General features: G+C 46.4%; 1 protein-coding gene across 1 annotated transcript in view; it reads right to left on the bottom strand.

The window, feature by feature from the left end:
- RXRG (retinoid X receptor gamma) overlaps positions 1 to 12887 on the bottom strand; it is a gene marked incomplete at both ends in the record, with an annotated part of 43742 nt that extends 30855 nt beyond the window's left edge. Inside the window, one exon of the mRNA XM_082832574.1 lies at positions 12839 to 12887. Coding sequence (XP_082688700.1) covers positions 12839 to 12887 — 49 coding nt within the window. The remainder of the gene's footprint in view (positions 1 to 12838) is intronic.
- Positions 12888 to 13250: the final 363 nt, after the last annotated feature.

The following is a 13250-nucleotide window of genomic DNA, read 5'->3' as shown; positions in this document are numbered from 1 at the left end:
TATGGACTTGGGGAAATTCACAAATTGCTTCCAGAATAAAATGGTATGTGAGAGAGATTTAAAAGTACATTGTTTTTATTATATTTAATAATAATATAAATTAAGACAATCAGAATATGGCTTGACTACTCAGTGATGACAATGGTATATTGCTGAGATAGAATTAAACACAGTTAAAGTTTGATTTACAATGGCCTTTAAAATGTGGTTTGTTTCTGTTGAGTCAATGACCCAGAAGAGATGGGCTACTTTATAACCGTATTTTTTAAAGTAAAATTCCAAAAGACAAATACATCTTACACAAATGCATTTTGGTTCTTTGCCTCTCACAATGACCCAGCGTTTCTTAGAAATAACAGCCTTGCTTTTAGAAAAGGTGGAAAACAATGCCTATAATGACAAAGGTGTTTCTCAATGGAAAATTAATCCATTCTCCCAAATAGACTCTGAAGCATACCTGTCCATGACATTTTTATCAGTCTCTTTCACTCTCACTCCTTTTTTTTTTCATAGCCATGTGGGAATTACAGCTAGCACAAGTTTTCCAGAAACCTGGGTTCTAGTCCAAATCCGAAGTCAAGTTTTTCTCTAATCCTTCTCCCTGGCTCCTCTGCAGAGGCTGGGAGCCCAGTTCTCCAGCCTCTGCAGCCCATCAGCCTTGCTCGTTCCCTGACCACACACCCTCCTCTCACACCATGCCCACTGTCAGATGCCCGGGAAATACACAAAATCCGTACTCTGCAGAGTTCACTCTCTTAGCATAGCCATGATTTTTATAGAAATTAACTTATCTGATGGGCGAGGACTTTCTCAGGGGCTTCTCTTCTCTCCTGGTGACATACTGAAGAAGCTCCTTTCGTATTCCCGGGCCTTATTCTCCCCGGTAAGGAGTCAGCACACAATGGCTTCTAAGATCCCTTCCAATGCTGCTCCATGCACATTGAGGTAGGTAGCATATGGCTCACTGGCATCTAAAAGAAGTGCAGGTGGTGTTCTGGAATGGTCTGAGTCTGGACCACTTGCTGAGGGGCCCCTGTCATCATCAGCTGGACCATGTTAGCCCTTCAGGCTGTTTGGGATTCCAGATTGCACTTTGAGATACTGCTGGTGTCACCAGGAAGCAAAGCTCTTTGGGAATCTGCAGGGTGCATACACTCTATTGATTTCCGAAGCCTGTGTGTGCATTGTATGGGCATTAGGGGTGCGGTCTATGTGGAATACAAGCCTCTGAAGGCCAAAAGTCCTAGGTTGGATTGAGGTTGTACCACTTTCCAGTCACATAAAGTTGAGCCAGGAACTGGACCTCTCTCATCCACAGTTTCCTCAGCCATAAATGGAGATGCGCATACCTATCTCAGGGGTGCTAAGAGCATCTGAGACGACTGGCCCAGTGGTAGCAGCTGCAATTACTTACCATACTGTAAAAGTGATGAGGGAGACCTGAGTCTGGCTTGAATACCATTGTAGAAGATTATGTAAGTAAAGGGTTTAACCCAAGCCATGTCAATAGTAAGTGCTCTGTTAAGGATTGTCACTACCATACACTAGTACGTACATACCTGTTGTTTATAGTATTAGTCACTCCTCTGAGCACAGAGTGCCCCTCCATTATCCCAGCCACCCCAACCCTTCCCATAGGACCCTCCAGATCTCCCCAGAATCCATCCCAGCCCAAAGATATCCTCCATGCTAACTTCCATTCTGAGCACCTGGTGACCTACTGCCTGTCACATATTTTAAATTTCACCACGATTATCATTGTGGTATCTAGCACCGTGCCTGGAACATGCTAGATGCTCAAAAACTATTTGTTGCCTAATCAATGAATGGAATAGATTTTTTGGTTAATTAGTGTATACAACTATATATAGAGTTCATCAATAGAAATTATTTGCATAAGAAATCTATGTCCCTGATTGTTTACCAAATCCAAAATCCCTGCAATCTCTAGACAACAAATTGCATGTGTGTGTTGAGGGGGTACTTATTGAGAAAGAGAAGCCCAGGTACTTAGAACTACAGAATTCTTACCAAGGCAAGGAAGTTGCTTAGCAACCTTATCCTCAGCCAATAAACGTAAAATGTTAAGCATGAGTCTTTCTAATTGGCTAGACAAGAGAACAAATGGCTTGGTGCTCCACCCCTTTACTGCTGTACCTGGGTAGAGAATTCACTGTCCCAGCTTCAGGATGGAATGGAAACTTATGATGAATCATTGTTAATGGTTAATACCCATCCACAGGGAAGGGGACAGAGGCAAAAACTTGCTATTTCTAAGAGTCAGAACTCTCCATTTGAAGTCCAGGGAACATCACAGGGCCCTACCCCACTCTACTCTCTGTCACGGTAGGCACAATCTCACACCCGATCTGCCTCCTTTTCTCCAATGGAGGAATGTAGTACATAAGCCTAAGAATCATAGAATATTCAGAAACCTGGCCTGTTCTTCCTAGTTGAAGGGAAACTTGCTCACACAGCCTTTCCCAGCTTGGCTTGTAATACACACACAGGCTGCAAGAGAGGTAGGCCAGGGTCTGCCGTATGAAGACGCTTCACTGACACTTAAATTTTATCTCCTCTACTAAGTAACAACAACAGATAATATTTATTAAGCAATTGCCATGAGCCAGACATGGTTCTAAACACTTTACAGATATTGACTCATTTCATCCCTACAAATTCCTCTGAGGTTACCAACTCTCACCCCTGTTGTACAAATGCAAAAACTGGGGGACAGAGAAATTAAATAACTTGCCCAAGAGAACATGGCTAGTAAATTATACAAGTGGCATTCGATTCTAGCGGAAAAGCAGCAGACCTGGATTTTAATCCCAGCCCCACCATATACTATACTAGCTGTGCAGCTACTTATAGCAGTTACTCAGGACCACTCTTCCATCAAGGCTCCCTGGACCCAATTTCTGTCCCCAACTCTGCCCTTCCTAACCCGACTCATGGCCTCTCTCAGGACTTTGACCTGGTACTTTCTTTTTTTTTTTTTTTTAATTTTTATTGGAGTATAGTTGACTTACAATGTTGTATTAGTTTCAGGTGTATAGCAAAGTGAATCCGTTGTACATATACATAGATCCCCTCTTTTTTCGATCCTTTTCCCATACAGGTCAGTACAGAGTATTGACTAGAGTTCCCTGCGCTATACAGCAGGTCCTTATTAGTTATCTATTTTATACATAGTGGTGTGTAGATGACCTGGCACTTTCTGACTAGAACACTTCCCATCTGCCTCCAGCCTCTCACATCAAACACAAGCTCTGGTTTCCTTCATCAGGGGTCCCAGCTCAGCCTAACCTTTTCCTCCCTCTTTCTTCCACAGAAGGGATACTCAGATGCCAGGGGCTGTCTAATATGCATTTCTTATATTTAAACTGCTGTGGCATTTTCAAAACCCTTTCACACACACATCAGAGCCGCACGGCCACCCTGAGACCGGATGGGAAGGTATTTTACAGGCACTGAGCTCCACATTTTAACAGATGTGGACACCAAGATATTAGTTCTCAGGGAGTGAGAAGAAGTAGAGGCTGCATCTCTTAACAGGAAGCTTTCTCTGCTACCAATGTCCTTTCTGGCTTTCTCGATGGGGAAAATGAAGAAACGTGATGGAAGTGGCTAGCGAGCTGTGGGAGAAGAGGCACTCCTTCTGCCCCCGAGGCTCAGCCCCCTTGGCCTCTCAGCAGGAATAAGAGAACACAGCAGCTGATAGGCTGACACGGCTGTGTGCAGCCCTGGCCAACTGGCCAGCCTTTCTGGGCTCACACAGGGTAGCTCTGCCTGATTCCTGCAGTCCCCAAAGGAGAGCTGGCTGGCTGTTCAGGGGAGGGGCTGGAGGTTCCTTCTTCTAGTGCCTGGAGAAGGGGGAGGGGGAGATTGGCATCCTCCACTCCCCCCTCCACCCCTCCCTTCTCCCTCCACCCCACCCCCTCCCCTAAAACCTGTAATGATGGAGGTAGTGAAAAGCAGGCAAAGATTGATAATCAGCCTCATTATTACCAGCATTATATATAATTATAGCAAAACCTCACTCATTTGGATCAATTGAGAGAAAAATCAGTCTAAATTCGTGACAAGTTGGCAGATTACTTTTAAATTACGATTTTAATACTTCTAAGTAACACACGTGAAGAGTTTGTTCTTCAAGTACCACAAGCTAATGGTTATTAAGTGGGGATTTTATAAAATCTGCTTTAAAAGACTCTTTTGTAATTAACACTCCGTTAATATGCTAATGAGGCTCCTACTATGCTTGCTTTTTAAATTGCTCGAAAAACGATGTAACGTAAAGAGGCTCAACACTTCTACAATCTTAGTTGCTTAACAAACCTTTTTTGTTATTTTTTCATGAATGAGCAAATACAAACTAGCTCCTGCCATGATCAGTCTAATCACCATAATTCTGTCCTAAATTAATAAGGCCATATTGTTTTGGGGTAGAAACCAGACTTTCAGGACTTGAAGAATCACCTTATTTTATAGAAGAGAAACTAATCCCAGAGAAGTTGCATGACTAGGTCGAGGCCACACAGGACAAAAACACTGGGTCTTCTGCTCCCAGGTCCAAGCTTAATTCCATCCACTACATACCGCCTTACATTCATAAAACTCTTTATAATTATCTGCTGTGTATTTCCATATCAATTATTGGTTCCGTCAGTCAAAAAATATTTGTTGAGCGCCTACTGTGTGCCAGGCTCTGTGCTAGGCACTACGGATATAGCAGTCCCTTGGAGGCCACTGTCTGTTCCATTCAAGCTTCAAACTGACTCAGAAGAGTTGGAAGGGCAGAAATTATCCCCATTAGGCAGATTAGAAAACTGAGGTTCAGAATGATAAAGTGACATTTTCAAGTGCTTATTGTGAATTACTAGAGACCTAGAATCTGAGTCTAGCATTATTTCTGTCAACCTTCCTACACGTAATTAATGGCATTTGGCCTGCAAACCAGCCTTCCCACCCAGGACCAAATTTGAACTTCTCTGGTACAGATGGATATTGTGCCATCCCTAACACATTCGAGGCACCAGGGGGTACTGGAGCAGGGTCTCCACCAACCAGGACAGGCTGTCTGACCCTTTAAACAAGTTCCATGCACTGATACAACATGTACCAGCCCATCCACCAAGACAAATGCCAGGAAGTGCTCCAGGCATTTGCTGAGGGTGCCCCCCTCTCACCCCTTGTTCCGGAAGTCCTTGAACACCAGTTCTGCCCACACCCAGCTCTTGAATCCATGACCTCAATCCCTTTCTCTGTCTATATAGGCTTCTTGTACATATATGCTCTCCCTAGCCTCTCAATATGGACTGTCTTCTAAAGACAGCAGTTGTCTTAAAATACAGCAAACCATATCCCTAGTGCAATGTCACCATTGGGTAATGGACATGGTATTATTTGTTCTCAGGTTCCAGGTACCTAAATTCCTTGAATCTATTCACTTAACTTCAGCCCCAAGAAACGTCTCCAGGAATAATTTATCTCTAACTGTTCTGGAGACTTCAGAGCTTGTAACTGGATTATATACTCCTTCAGGGCAGAGGATGGGTCTTAGTTCTCGGTGTCCCACACAATTCTTGCACAAGCCAGATGCTGAGACAAGGTGTGTTAAATGAATGATTGACAGGCATTCCCGGAGCAGTCTGGATATACTTTCCCTCCTGAAGATCTCTAACCTTTGCTCTGCTCACCATGTCACTGGGGCTGAGAAAACATAGGTACCGTGAGCCCCAAGCCTTCCAAGGGACTGCTTCCTCATGACACTAGTGACCAGCCGAAGGAGGTGACAAAAGAGATACTGGGTCACAGAAATGAAACCCAGGCAACCAGCCTAGAAGAAACAGCCCAACATATTTATTAAACCCTTTCTTTGCCGCTCCTCTTTTTGTAAATGCTTTTTTAACCAAAGATCACAAGCTTTTCCATTTTTTAAGTTCAGATGCTGAATTCTGAAATCCCATCAGGAATTTGAGTTTGGTCTTCAACCTAGAAACACTTGCTCTCTCCCTCACCCCTTTCTCAGTTACAGTATCTGATAAAGGGAGCCAAGGGCCCCAGGGTATGCAAACTGAAATTGGGGAAACTCAGGGGGACATGACTCGTTAAGGACACTGGCCTGGGGCGAAGGTATCCTGAAGATTATAGGGATGGGAGGTCCCAGGTCACTGCTGTGTTTCTGCCGGATCTCATGAGTGTCTGCCCTGGAATAACTCGTTAAAATACAATTTTCTGTAACTGGCACAGAATCGATGTCTTCTTTACTTCATTTTGTCAGCCTCTCCTACTGCACAGTCTGACACTTTAAGAACAGGCATACCTCCTCTAAGAAAAACCTACATACAAAATTTTAGCTGAACTTACTACCATAGTCTCCAACTTTTCTGAAGTAGGAAAGAGAAATGAACTTTTACTGTGTGTTTACAATTATCCAGGCTTTATTTTATTGAACCCCTATACTGTGGAAAGTTAACCCTGACCCTGTGTAGTTGGTAGTACTGTTATTTTACCAGTGTGTTGGGGGAGGGCTCTCTGTGGCTTAGCCTCCGTCTACTCTTCTTTCTGCCACCCCAGGTGGCTCCCGAGGGGGCTCCGGGGAACCCAGTTTGAAGACCGTAAACAGCCACAGGTCCTGGGCAAGCCCCACCTGCTTTCCCAAGTGTCCTCATCTGTAACTGAGGGGTCAGAACGGATGAGCAGCAAGTCCTTTTTCTAGCTTTAAAGATTGACCCAGCAATCCCACTACTGGGCATATACCCTGAGAAAACCATGATTCAAAAAGAGTCATGTACGAAAATGTTCGTTGCAGCTCTATTTACAATAGCCCAGAGATGGAAACAACCTAAGTGCCCATCATCGGATGAATGGATAAAGAAGATGTGGCACATATATACAATGGAATACTACTCAGCCATAAAAAGAAACGAAATTGAGCTATTTGTAATGAGGTGGATAGACCTAGAGTCTGTCATACAGAGTGAAGTAAGTCAGAAAGAGAAAGACAAATACCGTATGCTAACACATATATATGAAATTTAAGAAAAAACAATGTCGAAGAGCCTAGGGGCAGGACAGGAATAAAGACGCAGACCCAGAGAATGGACTTGAGGATATGGGGAGGGGGAAGGGTGAGCTGTGACAAAGTGAGAGAGTGACATGGACATATATACACTACCAAACGTAAAATAGATAGCTAGTGGGAAGCAGCCGCATAGCACAGGGATATCAGCTCCGTGCTTTGTGACCGTCTGGAGGGGTGGGATAGGGAGGGTGGGAGGGAGGCAGACGCAAGAGGGAAGAGATATGGGAACATATGTATAACTGATTCACTTTGTTATACAGCAGAAACTAACACACCATTGTAAAGCAATTATACCCCAACAAAGATGTTAAAAAAAAAAAAAAGATTCAGCTCTTGCAGGGAAGGGAAGGGGTGCAGGGAAGTTATTTAGAGGTAGTGCTGTTAATCACGCTAACTGGGGGACAATCAGAAACAGTAATGAAACTTCTCTGGAATGATCCCCTAGAGGCTGGCAAACATACTCAACAGGGCACATCCCTGTGCATTAGCTTATGCGTTTGACCACAGCTGCTTCCCCATCACAACAGAAGATCTGAGCAGTTGTGGAAGACACTATAGCCAGCCAAGACTAAAATGTTTACTATCTGGCCCTGTAGAGGAGAAGTTTGCCAACCTCCGCCCTAAAATACAAAATCAAGTTCCATGTATTAAAATCAAGTGAGGTTCACCTGGAAATTGCACAAGCTCCGGACGCGCAGGCTCAGCGGCCATGGCTCACGGGCCAGCCGCTCCGCGGCATGTGGGATCCGGACCGGGGCACGAACCCGTGTCCCCTGCATCGGCAGGCGGACTCTCAACCACTGCGCCACCAGGGAAGCCCTGGAAATTTTTTTGACCTTTGTCTTATTAGCACCTTTGATGGCTCAGCCCCCTGCCCCCACCCCTGTCATTTTATTCATTTGCTGCAAGTATGCATATTCAAGAAAAAGCATTATGATCCCTAAATAAGTTGTGAAGAGCACAGAGTAAGAACTGAATATGTTAATTGTTGTTCTTATACATAATTCACCCATTTGGGGTGGATCTGGGACTCCACACACCCACCCCCCTCCACCTCCTCTCCACCCTTCCCACCCCCTCTGCCTTCCCCAGCAAGCAGCCAGCGATATGCACAGGGTAGGGTTAAGCGCAACACTTCTGACATCTGCCCGGATTTGGGTCTTGGGTCCACTCCTTACCAGCTGGGTGATCTTGGGCAGGTTACCCAACTTCCTTGTGGCTCGACGTTTCTGTCAGTAAAAATGGGGACAGGGATAACAATGGTACCTTACCTCCTAGGGTCCTTGAGAATATTAAATGAGACGGTGCATGTAATGCCCTTGGAAGAGGGCTTGGCACATGGAAGGTGTCTGATAAATGTCAGCTATTATCTTCACTCTTTTGAGAAAATCACTGAACCAAGACCTGGGTCAATCTCATGAAAGCCACCCAAACCCAGGCATTCTAGAACATTCACTTCTTAGATTTCCTGGGCCTCTGCATTTTCTACTTTCAAATAAGAGGAGAAAATAGCAGCTTCCTCTGGGAGCCCTGGCATCCCAGCCACCCAACTCTGGTGGCTAAATTCTCTGCAGATACAGAAGCTACATAATGAAGGGAAGGAAGAGGTGGAGAAGTTTGATTACCCTGTGCATAATTTCTTCCCCCAGTTGCTATTCAGCTCTCTATCTCTTGGTAAGATTGTAAATGTTTCAGAAGATAGTTTATACTGAATATGTTCCTTCCTAAATCTCGTAAACAGTTATTCCTTCCTACATAAACCCTAACCACTTACATCCCTGGTAGGTCCCTATTAGCCACCCACACATTTGTTGGAGGGGAAAAATATGTTCTGGCGCGCGCACACACATACACACCCTCCTCCCACATCCTCATATTGCCCTCCACCCACACACACACACACACACACACACACACACACACACACACACATGCACCTCCAACTCAACCCCTCCTCTATGGCTATTCTTAGGTGAGAAGGGGAGTATTCTACACAGATGGTCAGAGTCTGTAGGGCAGGACTCTTGCAAATCAGTAGGGCCCCAGAAGAAGCCAGCAGTTAATTGTCCAGAGGTCACCATTGCTCTTGAGTGACTGCTAACCTATCCTGCGCTTTATTCCTCAAGGCCAGGCTACTGTGCCTGCAACCATTGGGCAGTACCGTGGCTGGCTTAGGGCTCTTCACCCCCTCAAGGCGGGCACTGCGGCCTCAGCTTCCTGGAGCAAGTCTGTGGCCCACAGAAGCCGTGAGAGGCAACTCAGCACGTCCTGGACTCTGGAGCCAGACTCCCTGCATTCAAAGCCTTGGCTGTGCCATTTTCCAGCTATGGGACCTTAAAAGAAGTTACTGCACCTTGAAATGCCTCAGTTTCCTCGCTGATAAAAGGAATGTGATACTATTAGTAATAGTACCTACTCACTGTGTTGTCATGAGGATTAAATAAGATAATACTAGTGAAGTGTTTACAATGGTAGCTGTAAGCGCTACCGCGTGCTTGTTAAATGAAACAAGAGAAGTCCCCTCTCCCCTGATCTCCTTCTCACCCTGAGGATTACCGCACAATTGGACGGGGGGGGGGGGGGGATTACAGGCTTTGTTTTGCCATCTTCTTAGAGGCAGCAACTGTCTCATCCAGGCAAACAAATCTCTTACTGGGCAGCTGGCAAAGCCAGGACTTGGCAGAAAAGGAGAAGAAAAGGGCTCTCACCTCATCACATGGCAGGGCCCAGAGTTGGGAGAGTGGGCACGCTGGTGGGGCTGCTGCAACCCAACTAGTCCCCACTCTGTGGCCACTTTGACCAGTGTCTTGTTCACGGATGGGGGGAAGGCCTGATATCTGGTAAGCACAGCCCAGATGCAAACCTCAGGTGTTGTTTCCCAAGGGTGACATTGCTTCCCTAGAGCTCCTCACAAATCCCAGGAGCCCTCTGTGGTTCCATTTGCTAATATGTAAAAGGGCAGGGGTTATACACTAGATCACTTAATATGTGTGGCACAACTCGCTGCGTTTGGGCAAAGGTGGGGAGAGGCTGCAGGTAATTTCTGCCCTCATCCTCAGGTTTCCCCAGTGCCTATGGGTGGGTCCTCCTCCTTCCTTCCCTCCCTCCCTCACCACTGCAAGTTCTCATGAAGACCTCCATTTTCAAGGGGTCCCTGTCCTTTGCTCAGTGTTTCCGCCTCTTAGCTGGCAAAAGCAAACAAAATGGAAAACCTCAGCAGAACTATACAAAATAATTGTTCTCCTCCCTCAGGAATGGGGAGGAAAAGAAGCATCAGGGGGAGATGTTTCAACAGCCTAGATTATCCTTTCTCCTCCCACCCCTCATGTTATATCAGCCTACTTCTTCCATGGTCCAGCCAATTGTGTTTCCTTTTATCTGAAACCTAATTACACTAAATACCAGAGCTCTCACAATTATGAAAATTTAAACCAGCAACGTATGTGGGTCTTCATGGATTCAATTTTATTTCCCCAGATTCCTAATTCATTATTCTACAGTAATGTTTGATTTTTAGATTAATTTGCATTTTAGTACTTGAACAAAATGGAGGGGATGAAAATATTAACTTTTACTAAATACCACATATACAGACAACACTCTATAGCTGCTTTTTCAAGCATTTGCACGTTTAATGCTCACATCCATGATCTGAGGATGGGATGTTAAACTCCGTTTTAGAGACGAGGCTTAGAGAGGTTCAATAACTTGCCTAAGGTCACACAGCTAGTAAGTGAAAACCTAGAAACCAAACTCAGTTCTCTCTCTCTCTCTCTCTCTCTCTCTCTCTCTTTCTGTATGTGTGTGTGAGGAGCTTTTCCAGAGGGCTCTCCCCCTCAACTCCACATAACCTTAAACTATTCCTGCCTTTGTTGAGGCCTCAGTTTACACATCTATAATATAAGAGGGCTAAGATGCTCTTTGAGGTCCCTTAGGAGTCTACCGTCCCAAGATTCCAGCCAGCAACCCCCAGCGAATTCTGGACTAGATCTTCTTTCTCCAGACTTTCTCTCCCTACGTCTGTTCACCTTCAATCCTTTTATTCACCCCAACTGTCGCAGAGGGTCTCCTTGGCAGTCATGAAGCCATAACCTCACAGACCTCAGGGGTCCCAAGAATTTCATGGATAAGCACGTTCTTCAGACAACTGAACTCAGAGGGAAAAGGAAAAAGTAATTCTCGGCTGTGAATGGGACCAAGATGGGAGCTGAAAAGGCTTTTCACACCCAGGACCCAACTGTAAACTGGAGATCAGATGTCCAGGTCACAGCCTTGGCCACCACTCTCAATGGGTCATGTCACAAGACTGGCCCCAAGAGCTTCAGCATTACCACCTCCAGGATGTGTGTCCATGGCCCCCCACCCGCTGTGTCCAAGTGGCAACCTCCTCCTGCAACAGATAGGGCACATGCCATGCAGTATTACAATCTGTCTGGGTAATAACAAGCTTGCCCGGTCCAAATAGTAGAGACTACATCTCATGCACATCTGTATTACCAGCGCCTAACTCCATGCTTGGCCCACAAAACCACCCAATGTACCCCAAATGAATCAGCAAACCCCCTGGCTTAATGACTCCAGGACAGGGACCCCATCCACTGGCCATGTCCCACCACACCTTAGAGAAGGGACTGCCCAGAGGGGTAGGCGAGCTTTGCCCCCAAGCCTTCAGATGAATGGCCTATGACCCACAGGAGGTGGGGAGAGCAGGGACTTTTCAGTTCTCAAGACCTGACAAGAGTTTCTGCTTTGTCTTGCCTGCCAGCATCCGCGGGGCCAAAGCTCTCCCCTTTGGCTCCCAAGAACCCGACCTCTACGCCACCAGCTGCCAAGTGAGAGACCAGTTGGTCAGCTGTTGGTTCCATGTATCCAAAGCTGTGCGACTGTGCGGCTTCTGTCGCCGAATGGAAGGAGCCTTGGGACCAAAGTGCCTGGGTGTGAAGGCAGCCCCTGGGAAGTGCCGCCCAGCTGCGCTGCCTGGCTTGGCAACTTGGAGCTCCACCTCGCCTGTTTTCTGCTATGAGGACCTGGACCACCCAGCCCCTCCACCAACTCCCAGATTCCGACTGATGGCAGCGACACTGGAAATGGAATTGGGGGCAGCGGCAGGGGAGGGGTCAAGAGGCTATTAGCAAATCAAAAGGGGAGAAAACAGAGGAAGGAGAACGGGGTGGCAAATTAAAGTGCTATGTTTTCTTTTTTTTAAAATGCAATTCTAAGGAAATCTGCTTTTAAATAAAACAATCAGTCCCTTGTTATGAAGTATCCCAGGGACCCTTAATATAGGCAAAACCTTTTTAGTCACATTTTTTTTTCCGCATGGCAAGTTGGATAATAGGTACCTCCTAGTCATTTCCCCTACCTTTTCCACTCTTCACACCCACGCAAACACACCGGGTTATAACAATGCACTTAGTCTACCTTTGTCTCAGACATATTCCCAAGCATGTGGGTTGAGGCTCTCCTTAGAATATCCCCATATCCTCCCATCCGTTCACTCATTCTGATGTACAAACAGATCCTCACCTACGGACCATTCTCTCCCCCTCTCTCGCTCCCTCCCTCTCCCGGCCCCTGTCCCTCTCTCATGCACACACACACACTCACACACTCACACGGAAACACACTATATATGCCTATAAACATATATGCTCTCCTACTTCAATCCTAATCCAGTTATCCGGATCTCCCCATCTCCGCTCCGTCTCTCCAGACGGTCCCCACGGTGAAGCCATGTGAAATACTCACCTCCGAAGCCTGTGGGAAACTTCATGAAGTGAGAATAATTTCCGTACATGTTGACTCTTCAGTTCATAATCCTCCCGGGCGCGTCTGCTCAATCGCTCGGCCTCTCCCGGCTCCCGAGCGCAGCCGGGCTCCCTTCAACTTGGGCTAGCAAGAGTGGTCATCGCTTCCTACCAGCCCGGGCAGCTCGGGCTGGGCCAGCCCTCTGGGATTAGTCAGGAATCTGCCTCTCGATCTGAGAGTCCACATCGTGCGTTGAGCCGGCGGTGGCGGCAGCAGCTGGTGCCTGTCAGTAATCACGCATAATGCCGCCGCCGCTGCCGCCACTGCCACACTGCCACCGCCGCGCTGCCGCTGGAGATCCTGTTGCTAGTTTGATTAAGTCGGGGCTGGGCTGCTGCGTGCGACTCTTCCA

This window comes from Leucopleurus acutus (assembly GCF_964270905.1).
Source record: "Leucopleurus acutus genome assembly, chromosome: 2".
NCBI lineage: Eukaryota > Metazoa > Chordata > Mammalia > Artiodactyla > Delphinidae > Leucopleurus > Leucopleurus acutus.
The sequence above is the reverse complement of the archived record's forward strand: the minus strand, read 5'-3'. Positions and strand labels throughout refer to the sequence as shown.